Source organism: Xenopus laevis, chromosome 7L (genome assembly GCF_017654675.1).
Source record: "Xenopus laevis strain J_2021 chromosome 7L, Xenopus_laevis_v10.1, whole genome shotgun sequence".
Lineage (NCBI taxonomy): Eukaryota > Metazoa > Chordata > Amphibia > Anura > Pipidae > Xenopus > Xenopus laevis.
In genome coordinates, this window is record NC_054383.1 from 57683304 (window position 1) to 57705098 (window position 21795).

The 21795-nt window shown below is 37.9% G+C and overlaps 2 protein-coding genes across 5 annotated transcripts in view; both read right to left on the reverse strand.

Annotated features, from left to right (window-relative positions):
- The window catches only part of lrmda.L (leucine rich melanocyte differentiation associated L homeolog), a 991211-nt gene that overhangs the window by 821628 nt on the left and 147788 nt on the right, over positions 1-21795 (reverse strand). The window lies entirely within an intron of this gene.
- LOC108703982 (mothers against decapentaplegic homolog 9-like) lies at positions 12800-17343 on the reverse strand. Its single transcript, XM_018240312.2, has 2 exons — positions 16702-17343; positions 12800-15539 (listed from the first exon to the last, which is right to left on the reverse strand). Exons 1-2 carry the CDS (start codon positions 17341-17343, stop codon positions 14814-14816), a joined length of 1368 nt encoding a protein of 455 aa, XP_018095801.1. The 3' UTR covers positions 12800-14813.

The window sequence follows — 21795 nt, forward strand, 5'->3', positions numbered from 1 at the left end:
TTCAAATTGGTGCTAAGACCAATGCAGAAATAACGTTTGCAATGTCATATACTATGCAATTAACTTTTTTGCATTGCAGAATGCAATTTTTTATTCTTATTTTGCCATTTTATTACATAGAGCAGTAAATTCCTTAACCTACTGTATCATACTGTGTACTACAGTATCACATGCTTTATCAAAAGTACATGTATACGACATCCACTGCAATCCCAAGGTCCATGTATCCAGTCACATCATCACAAAAGACAATTCAATTTGTCTGGCAAGATCTATTGCACACAAGTATGCAGTGATATGAAATTTATTCAATTTCATACCCACTTACAATCCCCTACAATTTCCTACCACAAATGTCAAACTAAAGTATAATTACATACTAAGAACAGGATTTATATTTGAATAATGACACCATATTAGCAATTTGCCAATCACTTGTTACATTGCCAGATATCAAACAACCATGGAAGGTTAAGAAAAGCATTCCTACAATCACAGGGCTAAACATCTTTAGAACCCAGTGTTTTCACCATCAGTTCTTGAAACTATGCTTACTTTCAATTAATCTAGTCTCTTTGGCACTCATCAATCAACCTCTTACCGAATTGGAAAGAAAGTTTTCATTAATTGGTCCCTCATTGTTTGTATCAACCAAATATACCATGATGACGCCCGCGACAATTGTTATACGTGCGCCTATTTTGGCCAAATGCAGTAAAGTCAATGGGCGTCCGAATAATTTTGATGTATGACAATGTTTATGAGCACAACTTTTGTGACGCACGCCCAAATTTTTTTCGACGCATTGATTTCACCAGTGAATTTCGCTACAGTTTTGAGTGTTTATTCGCTTGTGGCGAAACACGGAAATTCTCTGCGAATTTGCGCCTGGCGAATTTATTTGCCCATTACTACACCTGAGTTAAATACAATTCTTTGTGTTTTGGTAACCACAATTCCTATTACTAGCTCCCATCACAAACTAAACACCTGCAGAAGAAGCATTTTGTTTTTTCAGACAGCTAACCATAGTTCTTTTTATTTATTTATTTTTTTTATAAATTTTTATAATTTTTATTATAAAAGGAAAATTTTTTTGAACAAATTACACACCACATATAGGCTAATTACACCATTTTCATTACATATATGGTTCCCATCTCATTTCTATTTAATACATTTTTTGGTGTGTCTAGTCAAGAGAAAGATACAAAACTAGAACAAACAAAAAAAGAAAAAAAAAAGGAATGTGTAGCCATCCCACTATGTTCTTAATTTACTTGAGCATCTCGCTTTTAATGCTTTTATTTATGCATGTATCATATGCTTTTTAAGGTTTCTTTTATATTTCTGCTGTTATAACTTTTTTATATTCTGCTGTTTCTTTATATTTTGTCCACTGCCCACATTGCTACATATTTCTCCTGTATTCCATTTACATGGGAGATCTGTTCCTCCATTTTCCTTATTGCTTCTATTTCTTTGATCCATTCTTCTATAGACGGGGGTTGCCTTGCTTTCCAATGCCTAGGTATAAATGTTCTCGCTGCTTGTAATGCAAATCTTAAAAAGCCTTTTTTAGCGTTTTTTATAGATCCTGGTATCATAGATAATAGCATTATTTCTGGTGCTGCGGGTATATCTATTCCTGTTGCTTTTTTCAGTAGTTCAATGCTCTGATCCCAGAATGGTCTAATGTCCACCATATGTGCATTAAGGTTCCTTCTTCCCTTTCACACCGCCAACATCTGTCTGTGGTTGCAGGATATATTTTCTCTGATTTAGATGGGTATAGGTACCACCTTGTAAGAATTTTAAAGTTGGTCTCCTGTACTTTTGTGGCCATACTCATCTTGTGTGTTAGGATATAAGCTTTTTGCCACTCGCTGTCTGTGAAGACACGCCAATTTCTTTTTCCCATTTTATGACATATGTTGGTCGTGTTTTAAACTTCATTTCATTTAAAATTTTAGTCCCCAATGATATTGTGTGTGTTGGTGGGGTATTGGCTTGAATCAGCTTCTCAAGCGACGTGGCATTCTTGATATCAAATTTTCCTTTTAATGCCCTATTGTACCAATGTTTAAGATGGGCATATTGAAAGGTGTGTATCGGCTTCCTCTCTATCAATGGTACTATTTTGTCTAATGCTATCATTCCTTCCTCATTTATTACCTGATAGGCTCTTATACTTTTTCTCTCTGTCCCGTTTAGAAAATCTCCAGTTGTCATACCCGGTAGAAATTGGGGGGTTCCCAGTTATAGGCATAAACGGGCCCTTATAGTTTATAATCTTATTATATTTGTTTGTTATTTGATCCCATTGCCTGAGAGTATTCTGTGTTATCACTGGGTATTTATCATATGTTCGGCGATTTGCTTTGGGAGCGTTGCCAGTTATGTTTTAACTATCGTTTTCTTGATGGTACTGCCAATCCAATATCCTGGTAACTGTTATGGCTTGTGAGTATACTCTGATCTCTGGGAGTCCTAGCCCACCTTTCTCTTTTGGTCTCGCCAAAATTGTTCTCGATATCCTGCTAGATCTCTTTCCTCCCAGGAATCTCATAATGAATTTCTGCATTTCCACATAGAATACTTTTGGGATCTGGCATGGTAAGGCTTGCATTATATATAGGAATCTAGGAAGCACATTCATTTTAATTACACTTATTTTTCCAAACCAGGAGAGGTGCATTCTTTGCCAGTCTTCTAGATCTTTCTTTACTTGTTGTATCAGCTTATTATAATTGAGAGTGTATGTGTCTGCCATCTTCTTGGGAACCATCACACCCATGTATTTAATATGTGTATGTGGCCATACAAAGGAAAATTTCTTTTTTAGATCTGCTAATGTTCTAGGTTGTAGAGTTATGGCCATTGCTTCTGATTTTGTGATATTGACCTTAAAATTACTGTACTTTCCAATTCTTTCATTATTTCTGGTAATGTGGTTAATGGTTAAGTTATGTATAGCAACAGGTCATCTGCATAACTTGCTGTCTTGTATTCTGTATCTGTCATGGATATGCCCTTAATATTGGGGTTTCTCCTTATTACATAGATGTTCCATTGTCATCACATATAGTAACTGCGAAAGAGGGCATCCTTGCCTTGTTCCATTTTTAATTTGAAATGACTCTGACAGTGTCCCGTTGATTTTCAATCTAGCTGTTGGCTTTTTATATAAAAACATTATCCTTGATAAAGCTGTGTTTCCCATGCCTATTTTGTTTCAGGGTCTCTTCTAAGAAGGGCCATGAAACCCTGTCAAATGCCTTTTCGGCGTCTATGGATAGGATCATGGCCTCCTCTGTTCTCGTCGTCATCTGTTCTATTAGCGTAAAGGTCTTTAACACATTATCTCTTCCTTCTCTTGTGTGCACAAATCCAAATTGATCTTTATGTATAATTCTGGGAAGAATTTTTTGAAATCTGAATGCTAAGATTTTAGCGTATATTTTTAAATCCACATTGAGCAGAGATATTGGCCGATAACTTGCGCATATTGCTGGGTCTTTACCTGGTTTTGGTGATACTGTAATATGTGCTTCAAGAAATGCATTAGATGGATTCGAGTTTGTTCCTATTTCATTGAAGGCCTGCAGCCTCAGATCAGTTATGGTTCTATAAAATAGGGCTGTGTACCCATCCGGTCCTGGGCTTTTCACAATGGCGTTGTTTTAATTGCCAGATTAAGCTCTTCAGCCGTAATTGGTGTTTCTAATGCGTTAATTTCCTCTTCGGTTAGTTGTGGAAGACCGGTTTTCTTTATATATATTTTAAGTGATGAGTCGGCTTGCTCCTTTGTTTTATTTAAATTATATAATGATGTGTAATATTTATTGAAGATTTGGGCTATTTCAGTTGTGGTATGGCACATTATCATAGATATAGATATATGTGTTGAAGCTTGTTTTGTTTTTAATGATATAGATATATGTGTTGAAGCTTGTTTTGTTTTTAATGCCCTTGCTAATAGCTTTCCACTTTTATTTCCATGTTCATAGAATTGTTTTCTACATATTGTTATATAATATTGATATATTTTATCCATCTCTTCTTGGAGCTGCCGTCTCAAGGTTGTTAGTTTCATTTGTGCTTCTCTGTGCAGCCTTGTTTTATGTAATTTTTCCATAACATGTATATTCTGTAGGAGGTTCGTCACTCTATTAGCTCTTTCCTTCTTGAGTCTTGCGCCATGTTTAATTAGTACCCCGCTCAGTAAACATTTAAGTGCTTCCCATTTAGTTATTAAAGTGGACCTGTCACCTAGACATAAAAAACTGCATAATGAACGTCCTTTCCAAATTAAATATGGAACCCCAAAAAATGTTTTCATTAAAACATCCATACCTGTTATAAAGGTGTTTAAATATCTAAACTGTCAATCAAATATTACCTGCCCCGCCTCTATGCCCGTGGCATAGAGGAGGGGCAGTCAATTACTTTCACTTTCCATTCAGCACTTCCTACATGTCACAGCTCTCCTCACATTCCCCCTTCCTTTCTCAGGCTCTATAATTGTGTACGGCACTGCACATGGACATTAGGTCCCTCATTCTGGTTCATACACAAGATTTTGGGGTGATCCACAATTTCCCTTAATAACCATGTCCACAAAATGGCAGCTGCCTGCTTGCTGTGATTGTATAATTCCAAAACAGAAGGAAACAAAATTGAAATAATAAATACAGTGTAAGTAAAGTTTATTTTGCACAACTAACATGATAGAAAAGAATTTGAAATTATTTCTTAGGGTGACAGGTCCCCTTTAAAGCAGTGTTGTCCTCTTCATGTATGGATTTCTATTCCTTTATGGCTTCTGTTAATTCCTTGATTCGCTAGTAATGACTCATTAGTATATTTGTATATATATATATATATATATATATATATATATATATATATCTGGCACTGTATATTTATTTTCAGTAAAACATAGCGTCCTTGTAGATCTACTTTACTATCCATTATAGTATGTATTAATCTTCTATGTATAGTTATTGCTACTCCTTTTGATTTCCCAAGGGGATTATCACTGAATATCCACGTTCTATAATATTTACTTTTAATCACCGGTGTATGTAGAGTTTTGTAATGTGTTTCTTGTATTAAGGCAATATCCACATGTTTCATCTGAAGTTCATGCAATATTTGTGATCTCTTTTGTGGGCTGTTTAATCCTTTGACATTATATGAGCATATTGTTACTGACATTTTCTCTTTTATATATATATATATATATATATATATATATATATATATATATATTGCCTTTAGATCCAATTTGTTTTGTGGGATGGCTACTCTTTAAGAGAAGGTAGAAAATAAAATTCAGAAAAAGAAAAAAGGAAAAAAAAGATGGAAGAAACATTAATAACATTTACTAGTAGTGGTTCCCCAGCTAATCTGAGGTACTAGTCACGAAATTTCTTTGCCGTTTGGCTTATTGCAGCACCTATTACTGCTGCACCCTATTATGGGGGCCTTTTAGGGTTTTAGAAATCTAGTATTTACTAGTTTCTATTCCACAAACTACTCGACCGTCTATTATCTATGTTTACATTTTTCTTTAGCTGCCTTTTAAACTTTATCTACTGACTTTTACTTTCTAATTCGCTCATTATATTTGTCCATCTTCTATGCTATGACTTGTATTTGGTGTCCTACAAGGAAAAAAAATAAAATATTAATTATTTTTTGCCTTTTTTTCCTCCCCTCCCTTCCCTCCTTCCCTTAAATAAAATAAAAGGGGAAGGTGAGGAAGTCCTGAAACCATTTGTGTGTTTTAATCTCTGTGATTTGTTAACCCCCTATCTCCCTCTAAATTGTGTGTATCTCTGTGTAGATCCTTTCTGTCTTCTTTGTGATTTAGTTCTTTTTTGAACTATACATTAGTCTCAAAAGTATGTGTATAAGAAGTGGTATATAAAGTGGTACTCTGTATTGGCAACCTGAACATTTACTACAGAATCTTCACCTCCAACTTAACACTAGCAGCCTATCAGAAAGAACCATTAGGTCATAGAAAAGCCACATTCTGCAAACTAATATTGATTTCAAGGTTTTTGTAGAGTGGGAGGAAATGATGCAGACATTTAGACAACATACAAACTTTTCACCAGAATGCAATGCCCAGCAGCAGTACTAACAAGTAAGCCATGGTACTGCCCATAAATACAATTGCATTTTTTAGAGGGAAAAAAACTTGAATTTTTTCAATACCCCGATGCTGCAAAAGCCCGATTCTGCAAATCTGCCATCTCTGTCCTGTATAAGTAAATGGGAGAGGCACACATCTCAATTTGTAGTTTTCATTGTCTGGTTTTTGATGGGTTTAGCCCGAAAATCCGACTGGGGATTTGAGCGATTTGGGGAAAAAGGCCAAAAAATTATAGCAATTCAGGGAAAAGGCTGAACAATTTGAGCGATTAAGATTTTCACTCAATTTTCCACGATCCGATTAAATAACGTTTTTTTTTTATTAATAAATAAGCTAAAATCAAGCATGGGAGTCTGTTTCTGTTTTTTTTAAATAAAATACGAGATAAATTAGGATTTTAGTAAATAACCCCCTTAAAGGTCAGTTGCACTTTATTTTAGCTGTTAATGGCTGTAGAATTATTATACTGATCTACATGAAAATTGGTATGCAGAAAGATAATGTAAAGATATTTTCCCAGGTAATCTTCAGGGGAGATTTATTAAGCTACCCACATACAAACACAAATTTTATTTAATTGTATTTTGTTAAAGATGAAGATTATTTGTTCCTTCCTTAGACTTGGAATATTTCCTTTTAATCCGTGACATATTGGCTTTATGATTAAATTAGTGAATCAGTGCTTTAAAATATCTGAAATATCATCATTGGTGAAGGTAGAGGTATTGTTTTTCAGATATTGAAAGTCATACAGTATAACAAGAGGATAAAATCCCAAAACACCTCTGAAGCCTAGCCTGAAACATACATCTTTATTAGTTACAGGAGGTCAGCACTCTAGGAAAACTGTTTATTCTCTTTACTTAAAGGGATACTGTCATCGGAAAACATGTTTTTTTTTTAAAAATGCATCAGTTAATAGTGCTACTCCAGCAGAATTCTGCACTGAAATCCATTTCTCAAAAGAGCAAACAGATTTTTTTACATTCAATTTTGAAATCTGACATGGGGCTAGACATTTTGTCAATTTCCCAGCTGCCCCTGGTCATGTGACTTGTGCCTGCACTTTAGGAGAGAAATGCTTTCTGGCAGGCTGCTGTTTTTCCTTCTTAATGAAACTGAATGTGTCTCAGTGAGACATGGGTTTGTACTATTGTTACGAGTGTTGTTCTTAGATCTACCAGGCAGCTGTTATCTTGTGTTAGGGAGCTGCTATCTGGTTACCTTCCCATTGTTCTTTTGTTTGGCTCCTGGGGGGGGAAAGGGAGGGGGGTGGAATCACTCCAACTTGCAGTAGAGCAGTAAAGAGTGGTTGAAGTTTATCAGAGCACAAGTCACATGACTTGGGCAGCTGGGAAATTGACAATATGTCTAGCCCCATGTCAGATTTCAAAATTGAATATAAAAAAAATCTGTTTGCTCTTTTGAGAAATCGATTTCAGTGCAGAATTCTGCTGGAGCAACACTATTAACTGATTAATTTAAAAAAAAAAAAAAATTCCCATGATAGTTTCACTTTAAGTAAGGTGAATCAGTTGGGGAAGGGGGAGTAAAACTGCAGCTGAAAACCTGTGACTATGCAGCATTTTCAGGTTATATAGTGAAAGGACCGGGATAGTTTAGAGAAGCTTCTACTGGCTGTTTCAGTGGCTTGATTATACTGATTTGACAGGGCAAGCTAAAAAGCCATAGATCATGGAATTACTGTGTAACAATTATATATTGGGTATAGAACCAGAAGTGATGTTCCTACACTGTAAAGTGTGACCCTCAGCATCTCTTATGTTGTTTCATATGGGACTGTCTACAGTTGAATCTTCTCACAAGCATATTTCCTATTTTACAGTTGCATGGGTACATGTGGTGAAATCCAAAAGCATTGTGTTACTAGCAAGTACTATAAGGTAGTGATAATAGGGCTATGAGGTTACTTAAAGGAAAACTATACCCCCAAAATGAACACTTAAGCAACAGATAGTTTATATCAAATTGAATGACATATTAAAGAATCTTACCAAACTGGAATATATATTTACATAAATATTGCCCTTTTACATCTCTTGCCTTGAACCACCATTTCGTGACTCTATCTGTGCTGCCTCAGAGATCACCTGACCAGAAATACTACAACTCTAACTGTAACAGGAAGAAGTGAGGAAGCAAAAGGCAGAACTCTGTCTGTTAATTGGCTCATGTGACCTTACATGTGGTTTGTATGTGTGCGCAGTGAATCTTACGATCTCAGGGGGCGGCCCTTATTTTTTAAAATGGCAATTTTCTATTTATGATTACCCAATGTCACATACTACTAAAAAAGTATATTATTATGATAATGATTCATTTACATGAAGCAGGGTTTTACACATGAGCTGTTTTACTCAGTATCTTTTAATAGAGACCTACATTGTTTGGGGGGTATAGTTTTCCTTTAAGAAAAAGAGGCAATGTATGTCACTTGGTCTACTGCAGAACAGCAACTTGGGGGTTATTTATCAGAGGTCAAGTTTTAGAGGTTTGTAAAGGTTTTTTTTATACCTTGAAGGAAGTCACAATTCTAATGTTTTCTGATTTAAGAAAAAACTTGAATGGATAATACTTGAATCAGTGAGTTTGGGGTGAAAAAGCCAAAAACTCAAATTAATACAGTTTTTGGAAAAAAATCACTCTAATTAATGGAGTTTTCGAGCGAAACACACCAAAAACAACCCAGGCCACAAACATCTTCAAATGGTTGAAGGGACCTCTTCCATTGACCTCTACCAGCATTAGTGTTGACACAGAGAAACAAGCCAATACAACAGTTCCCTAGAGAAAGGTGAAAATATGTCATATTGCAAATGTGATTTTTTATATAAAATATTTATTTATATATTGCATCAACGGATATACTGATGGGTAAGTGTAAACCTTGGACAATGATTTCTAGAAGGCAGGTTTGAAAAATATTAATGGTTATGATTAATTAGACCAGGTTGAAGGAGAGCAGGGATGAGACTAAGGGAGTTATTTATCAAAGTCCGAATTTATCTCAATATTCTGCTACATACTCCGATCAAATCCGACTGGGTTTTTTACACTTATTTATTATTACATTTTCCCAAAAATCTCCGGAGTACTGCCTGAAAACCAGCGCACAAAAGAAATCATTGGGACTTCTCCCATTGACTTATATGCAACCTCGACAGGTCTGAGATGCCGGATTTTCAGATTTGGACTTTTTCATACTCTGGGTTTAAGAAAAATTACGAAAAATTCTTGATTTTTTAAAAGTCAGATTTTATAAGAAAAAAAATCACGATTTTTTCGTGATTTTTGCATTCGGACTTTAGTGAATAACCCCCTAAGGGTTTTTTTTCATTCAACCAGGTATTCTGAAAAAAAAAAAAGTTATATCTGCTTTCTGTAGAAGATTCCCTTCTCTTCCCCTCTCCTCTTTTATAAAGCAATACTTTTGGAAGATTAGTTTTATGGAGGTAGTAGCCTAGTGCTGGAATTGGGGAGGAATACACAGGGATGCCATCCCTCAATAGCATCCCCTCAGGGAGGATGCAAGAGTTTTGAATGTCTGAACTTTTTTATTGTAATATTGTAATTGCTTCTCCCCACTTTGGCATGACAATAAAATAGAGAGGTTAAAACGCATAAGTAAAAAGAGCATATCGCAGATAAAAGGAGAGAAAATATTGCTGGGAGAGAAATAGAAAAGGTTGAGAAGCATTATACTGTATAGATGAAGGTGGCGATGAAAAAATAGGATAAAATAAAGCATGAGAATGGCAGCACATTGAGGCATGGTAAAAGAATTATATATATATATATATATATATATATATATATATATATATATCATAGAATGCCTGCACTTTTTTGTTGTAACTTGCGGGGTGCACGGTCAAGCTTAATTCATGCAGTCTATTTGGAAAGAAATTCCGGGACCAGCACTACCATTTGTGTAATTGTATTTCTCACACATCTCATACAATTCTGACGTTTCAATCCTCTTTAGGACATATATTATACAAAATAGTCCAACAACTGTAATGCACACTCGCTATTGAACAGATAGATTGGGTGCATTTACTCAAGTGTGGCGAGTCAGTCCACTAATACATATTAAATCCAGCAGAGTCGCACACCATGTAGGTAAAAGAGGATAAAACGTAGCATTTATTTTTCATCATAAAAGATATGTGGCCAAATACAGATACTCATCTGAACAGTGGTATTGTGACGTTTTGGGCACCATCCGCACCCTTTCTCAAGCTTCTCTCCGCATGAGTCAAACCACGGCAACGGCCATGGCACCTTTAAGCCCTCAGTCTCTGTGAGTGACGGAGTCAGCGCGACTGCTCGCCATGATGACGCCACGCTGCATGCGTTCCAACGCCATGCCGTAAGCGATCCCGGCAACTCCGCCTGCCACAGTATTACTAGCCATCTTGTGTAAGGGTAACCTGCCCACATTGTAATATAGGAGGCTTACTCCTTCCAGTGTTGGCTAGATACAAGCACAATAGTTTATAATATACATTTCTATAAACATAAATCTGCGTTGTCCATTCCCAAACCCACTGCACAAACATGAACATATACAATAAGACCATTCAAAAAAAAATACTTAACATTATATCAATCCTGATTAAATGAATAAGTAAAGGTCAAAATCCTTATTAAGCCCTGTCAGGCTTAACTATCTCAACCAATGTATCCATTGTTCCTCCGCCTTTCTCAGTAACATTACCCTATCACCCCTCTGCGCGGTTGTGGGATATGTTGTATAACTCTAAACCTAAGGTCCTCGGCCGAGTGATCTTTTTCTAGAAGAAAAAAGTGTGTGATTACGTGTATTCACCATTGACCTATGTTGGGAAAATCTATCCCTAACTTTCTGAACCATCTCCGCTACATAATCATATTACATGGGCAGACCAGCATATATACCACAAAAGTGGCGTCACAAAAAAAGTGTCCCCTGATCTTAAAAGATCTATGTGTTATAGGATTTTCAAACATGGCACCTGTCAACACAAATTTGCATTGAGCCCAGCCTTTGCATCAAAACATACCATTTCTCGGGGGACCCAGAAATGTGTATTGTCTCTGCGAGGGAGTAATTTCTGCATGTACAAGTTTCTTGCCTACAGTGCATCCTTTTCTAAATGACATCATGGGCATTTGTTTAAAGTCCATGACTATGGCATAGGCATCTTTTAAAAGATACCAATACTTACAAAGTATCTGTCGAAAGTGCTCACTTTGAGACTGATATTGACCTACAAAAGACATCAGCTAGATATTCCCTGTCAATTTGGATCGCATTTTGGTTAAATAATGTTTGAGTTGAGAAGGTTCATTTGTGATACGACAAACTCTAGTAAATTGGCTAATTGGTATAGCTCTCTTAACCGCCAGTGGATGAAAGCTATTATATGCTAGGAGTTGGTTACGATCAGTGGGTTTTGTGAATATTTGTTGTAAAGCTAGTCCCAAATCTCATCACCTGAACATCCAAAAAAGTTATCTCCTGGAGATTAGCTGTCATATTGAATTTAATATCCTCATGGGCACTGTTTAACCCATCACTGAAGCCGGACAAGGAATCCAAGTCAACCTGCCATAGGAGGAACACATCATCGATGTACTGCCACCAAGCCACACAGTGTCTGTCAAACATAACACTTGGGTAGACGTGTTCCGCCTCATACCAGCTCATAAATGTGTTGGCATAGGCCAGGGCGACGTTGGATCTCATGGCCGCCCCCATATCTGTAGGTAAAATTTGTCCTGAAATTTAAAGTAGTTTCTGTGTAAAATGAAGTTCAATATCTCCATAAAGAAAGACAACTCATGTGAGCTATATAGGCCACTCCTATGCAGTAGAATTTCCATGGCCGCTAATCCCTGTGTATGGGGTATAGATATATATAACCTGGCCACATCTAGAGTGGCAAGCCAAACTTGACCTTCAATTTCGCCCAATCCCCTTCAGTTTGTCTAAAAAATCATGTGTGTCACATATATAGGATTTGTTTTTTTTGTATCAAAGGACTAAGTACCTTATCCAACACTTCAGTACTCTTCCTAGTTAAAGACCCAATCCCACCACTATGGGCCTCCCTGGAGGGTTGATGGGGTCTTTATGAATCTTGGGTAAGACATATATGAGAGGGATTATGGGAAACCCACATATATGTCAGTGTGGATTCGGTAATTATGTCCTGATCAAAATCTTGTTTAAGTAATAGATCAAAGTCCCTTTTGTAACTATATGTGGGATCATTTTGTAGTTCAACATACACATTTGAATCTAACAGTTGTTGTTCAATCTCACTAACATATTTGTCCGTGTCCATAATCACGATCGCCCCACCCTTGTCAGATAGTTTGATTGTGATACTGGACATAGCTGACAAATCCGAAAGGATTTTAGATTCTGTTTTAGATAAATTATAGATCTTTGTATTCCCACTAGTATGTACATTATTTTAAATTTCTGATTTAACCTTTTGTATGTAGGTCTCAACTGCATAGTAGGTGGAACAAACCGACCTTTTGCTTTAAGACCAATTTTATTTACATCAATTTCTCTCCAACCCGCCAGAAAAATTTACTTTTTTTTTTTTTTTGAACATGTTGTATCTTACTTCTTTATTAGCTGATTGATGCAGTGCATTCAACACCAGACAGGGTATAGCTTAGATATTACAGTATATCCCACACAGCTGACACACTAGAAGCAGGTGATGAGATACAGGGACTACTTGGCCAGGAACACTAGATATCAATATATATATATATATATATATAATGCTGTAAAGAAACCCAATCAGAACCAACTGTCCGTTCAATATCGGGGGCAGAGGACGTGCTGGTACTCTCTGTTCTTTATTCAGCTTTACACAAATCTAGTTAACATTATAATTAAGTGAGTCACCAGAGAGGCCGGGTGTGAATCAAAGAGCTGGCAGATGCTCAAGCAGCAAGATATATATAAGTCGGAACGTAAATCTTAAACTCTAGTTCACTATACAAAAAAACAGATATAAAAATCTTTACCCTTACAATGCAATATAGAGCAATAGAGGGACTGGCGGTAAGGAATAATCTAAAAATAATTTAAATAATTCTTAAAAAAAAATCAAAAATTGTCCAAAAAAGTACCGTGTATAAGTGCATGGAGCCGGATTACGTTGTTGCTCCGTCTGAGAAGCGGTTCTGCTCTTATTCTTATAGTCAGTACTTGTGAAGTGCTCTCTCCATAGAAACAGTATGTACAATATATAAAAAAAAAGACATCAACATCTAATCATGATACTAAAAACACATTAATGAAATGCATGTATGTACATGGCAAATGGCTACCGGCTGACAAAAATGGCAATGGTAAGGGCTTATAGATGACTGGGCTCTTTAATATATAAGATACATGGGTTCTGCCCCTTTGATTGGATATCGGCTTTTGCATTGCAGCAAATTCTAAGGATAAGGGTCGGGCCCCTATCACTTAATTTATTCCTAATCCCAGGATGCATGTTCCAGCCCATGGAATGCAGTTATTACTAGTGATGGGCGAATTTTATGGATTTCGCCAACGGCAAATGTCTTCACGAAACTGCAGAGAAAATTCGCCACGACAAAAAAATTATCGTCAAAATTATTCAGACGCCCATTGACTTTAATGCATTTGGACAAAAGAGTTGTGCGTGTAAAAATTGTTGCCTGTTTTGAAAATTTTTTGCCGTTGTGCAAATATTTTCGGCATTTTCGCAAATTTCTCGGCAAAGCGAAACAGGACAGTATATCACTCGTTTATAGAAATATATACAGCCCTTCATACCAGACAACTAGAGGGTAATCACAGAGTTCCATTTAAGTTTCAGGACATACTGTATTCAGATTGTACTGATAGTGCGGGGCAAGATTTCCCGACCTTAACCCGCATCCGACTTCCGGGTTGCCTTTATAGACCCGCCGCCCCGTCGATGATGTCACAAAAGGGGCGGGGTGAGCAGGTGCAGCGTCTATAAAAGACGAACCCGGAAGTTGGAAACTGGCATTTGACGGCGGTCGCCGCCCGCGAAGAAGAGTGTGAGGTCGGCCCAAACCGACAGGTAACGGACCGGCCCCCACATTACTAATTCAGATATAAAGGGTCAATGGGAAAATTGACAAGAGTGTCGAAGAAGTGTATTTGGAAATTATTTTTTTATGGCAGGCCAACCATCAGAAAACACGAGCAGCCATAGTACTGGGTGCTTAGCCCTCTTTCAGCTGGGCTCCTAGTGTAATGTAACTAAGTATAATGGTAACCCATTAAAAAACAAAATCTAAAGAAAGAATGCTTAGCCACGCCCCATTCTACTATACACCTATCCCTGATCCAATCCTCATCCCTTGTCATTGAGCTCAATTCCTTTTGTAACCCAAAGTTCGGTCTGTTTCCTGGACTGCGTGGACTTGTAACCACTGCCACGAAAAGGAACAGGGAAGTGGTTTATATAAGAGTGGTGTGATAGGGGGTGGAATATATCCAATCCCTGAACAGAGTAAAGGTTATGGAGCCTTGTGACTGGCATGAAGTGCTCTTTTATATAAGGGCAGATAGTACCAGTTATGCTATTGCCTATGATATGTGGCTGTGGAGCGTTTACGATACAGAAGAGATTGGATTATGCGGTGAGCCCATCTGCGTCAGAACCTTGTCCAGCCACTGGAGAGGCCCATGTAAATGGATTTCAATCCAGCAGGGGGTGCTAGTTACATCCTGTCGGTGGTATTCTGCTCCCCATCCTTTAACAAAGCTCATTCGAATGGTGCACATTTTCGTCAGTTCATAAACCACCTCGAAGCCTTGGTTAACGGACTGGGAAAGAAGCTGGGCAAATAGTTGGTTATTAAATATCTTGAGGCTGCAGCCGCTGGGGATCATGCAGACAGTGGAAGGATGGAAGCCATGCTGGTAATTGCAGTTGCGACTCTGTACGAAAATGCTGCTGTCGCTCACACATTCTGCGTACACCTCTCCACCCACGTAGTAAAGATGGACCCCTTTTCCGATATGCCTGCGGGTGTTTTCAATAGTGGAGTTGCGGTTGACGTTTGAGAGAAGCCCTAAGCAGAATCTGTTCTTGTTATTGGAGGGGTCTGTGAATCCGTCAATGAGGACGCTGCGTGAGGAGGCTTGGAACGTCTCCCCTACTCGGTTATTCAGTTCATAATAAGCAACAGAACACCAGTGCAAAGGCTCTTCATAGCAAACAGGGCGAAAGTCTCTGTTCAGAGCTGACAAAACATACTGGCATTCGGCTGGGTCTGCAGTTGGTCTGTTTTGATTCCCTTGAAGGTCTGGAGCATTATATGGTGGAGGGGGCGTCTAAAAGCATTTGTGACAGCCTGTATTTTGCCTCAGTAGTTCTTTACAGTACCTCGAGGAAACATCTTCAACCAGTGTCAGACCACCAATATTGGTGAGGGGGGAATTTTACTAGCCAGGGGTCCCAGATCCTATGGAATTTGTCCTGGCGGCCCTTTCGCTTAGCTAAAAGATATTCTGTATTGGCAAGGCTAGCCATTGCCGCCACCCACTGGTCCACACATGGGGGTGACGCCTGTTTCCAATTCAGGGTGATCAGTCTACGCAATTGGAATAGAGCTTTGCAAATGAATTCTGTCATGTGGGAATCTACTCCCAACCCTATCTGTATACTTAGTAGGCATACTATTGGATCATTAAGAGTTTCACACCTTGTCAGTTCACCTAGAATCTCAAGGGCCTTGTCCCAGTAGTTACGCAGAGACAGACAGCTCCAGAGGGTATGCATTAAGTCCCCTACAGCTTGGTCACATCTAAGACACTGAGATGATGTGTTTGGGTACATTCTGCTTAACCTGCTTCTTGTGTAGTAGGCCCTGTGTATCAAGTAGAGCTGCAGCAATTGGTGCCTAGGGATAAATGAGACCATCCTGGGGGCTCTAAGGGCTGCTTCCCACTGGGTGTCAGTAAGAGCACCGAGGTCGCCCTCTCAGAGATCCCTGCACTTTAACTGGGTGCCCTTAGATCTGTAGTCCACCATGAGTTTGTACACCTTGGAAATCATACCCTGGGGCTTGAGCTTACCAAGCAAAGAAATGTGCGGATGTGCATTTAGTTCAGATGGTTTGCCTTTAAGCCACTCCATCAGCTTACCCCTAAGTCTCATGTAAAACAGCCAGTGTGAGGACGGTACGTTCCACTTATTTCTTAGTTCCAGAAAGGTAAGAGGGCCCCTGAGTCCCCAAACATCCGCTAAGGTACAAATCCCTGTATCTATCCAGTAATGGGGGGGTACGAGATCCGCCACTCCACCCAGTTTAGAGTTGTGCCAGAGGGGGGTGGATGGGTCTATTTGAGTAAACCCTGTAGTTTGGTTAATTCTGGCAAATATCCATTTGGCATTCCCCAGGACTGGGTTGAGTTTTGCCCTGTTCGGTCCTGTGGGAGCCACTAAGAGGGCTTGCACGGGGGATACACCTGGGGGGAGTAAAGTATGCCATACCTTGAACAAGGCCGAGCAAGGGCCATTCGGTTTGAGAGCTGTCAGATGTGAGATCTGCAAAGCAAGATAAAGGGCCTGAAAGTCAGGCAGAGCCATCCCTCCTGCTTTAACCGGTCTTTTTAGTGTTAACATACTTAGCCGGCTCCTGCCGTTCCCCCAAATGAATTTTCTCATTTTCATGTCTAATTTAGTGAAGATACTAAGGGGGAGAGGCAGTGGAGCATGCCACAGCGCATACATTAGCTTAGGTTGTATAAACATTTTGATCAGTTGAATTCTGCCAACTGGGCCAAGAGGAAGGGCCTCCCATGCGTTCAGCTTCCCGTCCACCCAGGCTAAAAGAGGGATGACATTCAGTTCGCAGTAACTTGATATCGGTAGTGCAATTTCCACACCTAGGTACGTAAACTTATCCGATAGCTGTAGGGGGCAATTGGTGAAATCCTCAACAGCAGTTGGGGGGTCCACCAAGAATAGTGTGGATTTCGAGGGATTTACTCTCAACCCTGAGACTTTCCCAAACCTCTCAGTCAGGTTAATAAGCTCTGCTAAGGACTGTCCTCTGTCCCCGAGGTATACCAGGGTATCATCTGCATATAGGTGAATCTTATCTTCACCCGCACTTGAGACCCAACCGGTCATACTTGTGTTTTGCCTGACCGCCGCAGCAAAGGGTTCGATGGCTATTGCAAACAAGAGCGGGGACAGCGGACAGCCCTGCCTGGTGCCTCTAGTCAAAGCAAAAGGAGTAGTCAATGCAGCACCCAGAAAAATTTACTTTTAGTCGTAAAGTACTAAAAAAACGATACATGTCCACGTGCAATTGAAAATCATCCAACTTGGAGTTGGGGCAAAAATGAAGTCCCTTGAATACTACTTGTTGCGAACCATCTGTTGTGGCTGTGGTTTCCGTTCCTGTGAGTGTGGTTTCTTGTGTCCTTTTCCTCCATTGTCTGCCACCCCTTCTTGTTCTTGTGCGATTCCTCCTGTGCCTAAAAAAGACAAGGCAATTGGTTCTCTTTCTTTATCGATGCGTTCTGATGGCTGGTTGCGTGCCCGATATGCGTGTCTATGCCAATCCCTAGGCTGTGATGGGCTTGACCACTTGTATACTGTCACACAAAAATTATATCAACCGATATATATTCCAAGGCTTATTTTTAGTAAAATAAATTATTTATTAGTATTCACATTTAAAAAAAGTTTGATACATACTGACTCCACATGGCCCACCTTACGCGTTTCATACCCTCTGGCACTGAGTCATAGGTCTCTCTATCAACAGCATGTTCCACACAAAATTTAAACCCAGGTAATCCCTCCCATTTTTTCTTAAAACCAAAGATCAAGATCAAAGATCAAAAGTCAAAGGGATTAACCCTGCTTGATATCTAATCACAGATTTGCCTCTGTGGGGCATTTGTATCTTATCCTTCACAACATATATTATCAGCTCAAGTTTCATTTTAGTTTTAACAAGTCTAATCAATTGTTATATGACATAGTATATTAAAAATGTATACATCAAAAACATCAAAAAGGTTTATATAAATCACTTTACACAAATATCCAATCCCATACATGTGTTATAAGCTGTAAAAGCCACCACTAATTCCTTCTATTAGCAATTCTCCAATAAAGATATTTATTCTATTAACAGTTCTCCAGTAAAGAGGTCTCCAAAGCATCAAGCAGTTCCCTGCTCTTTCATATTTAAGTATAGCAGGTGACATCAAATTCATGATTAAGTTCTAATGGTTCTAAAGTTCTAATCCACTATACCTCTCTCCTTTCTAAAAGTCTTAGATGATCTCCCACTCTCATCCTAATCTTACTCTTTTAAGTACTCTTTTTGCCTTTGGAACTGGGGCATGTCCCTCTGGCTGTGTTCAAAGATATACGGAAATCAGATGCATGGACTCCCGATTACAAAATAATCACTTGTATGCCACGTTCGTAGTCAGTAGCATCCCGATCGAATTTCTGCTTTTTTATAAGAGTGACTTCCCCTTTAAACTGCTCCAGTACGCCCTCCATCTTACTTTGGAACTGTTGGAATTCCTCTTCTAAGAGGGTAGATTTTAAAAGTGTCTTGGATAATATTCATTTGGGTACTCACCCACTTTAGTATAAAGCCATTTTGCTATCTTTCTACTGACATTATCAAGTTCCTGTTGTATTAATTAAATTTTTAAGGCAATCAAGTCCAGCGAGCATTTATTGATAATGCCTGCGAATGTAATTTTAAAATCCTCATTTTGTGTAAATAGCGTGGGCTGTAAGTTAACACGTAGTCCCCTGGGTATTCTTTGTAACCGGAGGTATTCAGTTAATATGCGCCCATGCAATTGCAGCTCTATTTGTCTTTTACCCAGCGTTTCAAATTAACACGGACAGCCAGTTATAGAAGGAGTAGCGAACAAATCCACAGAACCCTCAAAGATATTACGGATACTGACCAAATCTGTATCGCTATACGAAAATGTGCCTTGCAAGCCACCATTAGAGGCCATCTTCCGCAAGATTGAGGTTATATAGATTCAAATTCAATGTTATATTAAAATTATTCTGCAAGGTGCTATTACTGCTCTATATATAAAATGGGGAGCCAAATCTGGTTAGGGTGAGAAGGGCTGAAAGGAGCCAAAAAGCCCTTAGCTAGCAATTATATGCAAAGTGATGCCTTCTGGAATCAGAAGGTATTTATGGCTCTGAACCATTAGACTGTACCTGTGCTATAAACCAACGGTTCTTGCTATATAGTAGGCTAAAGCGAAACAAAGGAGTGATTAGCATGTCTCCACCCATGATGCCTTATGGGATTAAACTCTCATTTTTGGTATCTAGGCAGTGCTGTGTGTATGGCATGAGACAAGTAAATAATTTCTGATTCCAGAAGGCATCACTTCGCTCAATATTTACAAAATAGTGTATATATATATATATATATATATATATATATATATATATATATATATATATATATACACATACACACATATATTAAATAACTTGGATATATAGAATTTGCTGGGGATGTGCGGCAAGGTGCTGTTTTTGTAGATGTTGAATTGGTATACAGGCATCAAACTGTTCAGTAGAAAGATAGCAAAATGGCTTTATACTAAAGTGGGTGAAACCAGAAAGTGTTGGGAGGACATTTACTAAAACTTAAAATAAATCTAATTTTTTTTGGAAAACAACCAAACTTTCTTCCTGATATGAACTCCTTTATCAATAATTTCCTCGAAAAAATCGGAGCAACAAAATATCAGGAAAAAATCAAGTATCAAATTGAATTGTTATTTTTGGATTATCAGACGAAAACCCCATATCTTTCAGATTATCCAGTGCAGATAACGATGTCAAGAAGCAACTTCAATCTGCCATTGACTTTTTCATGGAGCTTATTTTAGCATGGTGCACATAGCATCCCTCCACTTTTCTCACTGGACAAGGGCTGGAGTAGCCATATATACCATGATAATCTTTACAGCTGCAGGCCATCAATGTGTACAAAAATTGTGACATCAAAGCTTTTTATCACAATCGTTTTTTGTGAATTTACATAAAAACTATACGCCAGCATGACAACACATAAAATAAGTAATTTGATCTATATTTGAAGTAATTTGTATTAAAATATAAAATTAAAGCTTCTAAAAACTCTTTTGCTATTAAAAACAGCAAAAAATGTAGTAGCCAGCTTACACATCATACAGTAATGTCACGAATTCATAGCTAGAACATTGAGTAAAGTATTTGTGTGCTTTTTAAAGATAAGTGTAAAGCAAATTTAGCATGGTACATGTTGACTAGTGATGAGCGAATCTGTCCCATTTCGATTTGCCTGAAAATTAGTGAAACTACTAAAAATTTCAAGAAACTGTGAGAATTCACATAACGCTTTGAAGTCAATGGGCGTTTTTACTCGCAAAAAATATTTATGGGTGCAACAATTTTTCTCGCTCCAAATGCATTAAAGTCAATGGGGGTTGTTTTGTATGGCAACTGTTTTTGTACTAATGTACTGTATTAGTCAATGGGTGTTTTTTCTTAATGGCGGCTTTTTTGTCCTAATGCATTAAAGTCAACAGGTGTTTTTTCATATGGCGACTTTTTTTCCCCCTAATACATTAAAGTCAATGGGCGTTTTTTCTTATGGTGACTTTTTTTCTCCAAATGCATTAAAGTTAATTGGCGTTTTTTTCTTATGGGCATTCTGCGAGTCCTTGCAGCAGTTTCACATGGCAAAATTCAGAATTTTGCCACAAATCCATAGCTGGCGAATACTAATGTACTGTATTAGTCAACTCATCACTAATGTTGACATTTGTCTATGCAAATCTGATGCAAGTGAAGTAAGCTACGAGTTTCAACCCATGGAATGCTACAGAACACCATATGAAATGTAACTGGCTGCCAGACTCCCCATCTTCATGCTTTAACAAACAAAATTTCCATTACTCCTTAAAATGCCAGCCAGTTTTGTATTTCAGTAGTGGTAAATGCAAGTCAGTTTAGTGCTCTTTCACTTTTAGTTTATCTAGTAAGTTTAAAAATTAGATATAAATATCTAAACAAATAAATTTTTCATAATTACATATTTGTGAGGTTAAGTTAAAAACCCCAAATACCGCCTTTTCAAAGCACCACATCATTACACATCAAAAACACACAAACATTAACTGCAATGCCAAAAAATCATGTTAACTATAAGTTCACCCCAGAAAACCCCATATACATTTGGAAAGTACATATTCAGAAAACAAATCTTAGCACTGTAATACTGCACACCATCTAAAACTCTGAAAAATGCCTTATCTATGTATTTAGTACAAAGACAAAACATTAAATATTAATGCCAGGATTTTTCTGGACAATTTGATGCTCAATGTTCCCATAGGGTTACCAAAATATACGGCATGTAGGGATCCAAATATGTAATAAGTGTGTATGAATTTTTGAGACTGGCAACTGCCTACATTTTACGGGTTATTTATCAAAGGTTGAATTTTAGAGTTTTTTGAGACAATGAATGAGCTCACAAATTAAATGGTTTCTAATTTAAGAAAAAACTTATATGGAAAATAC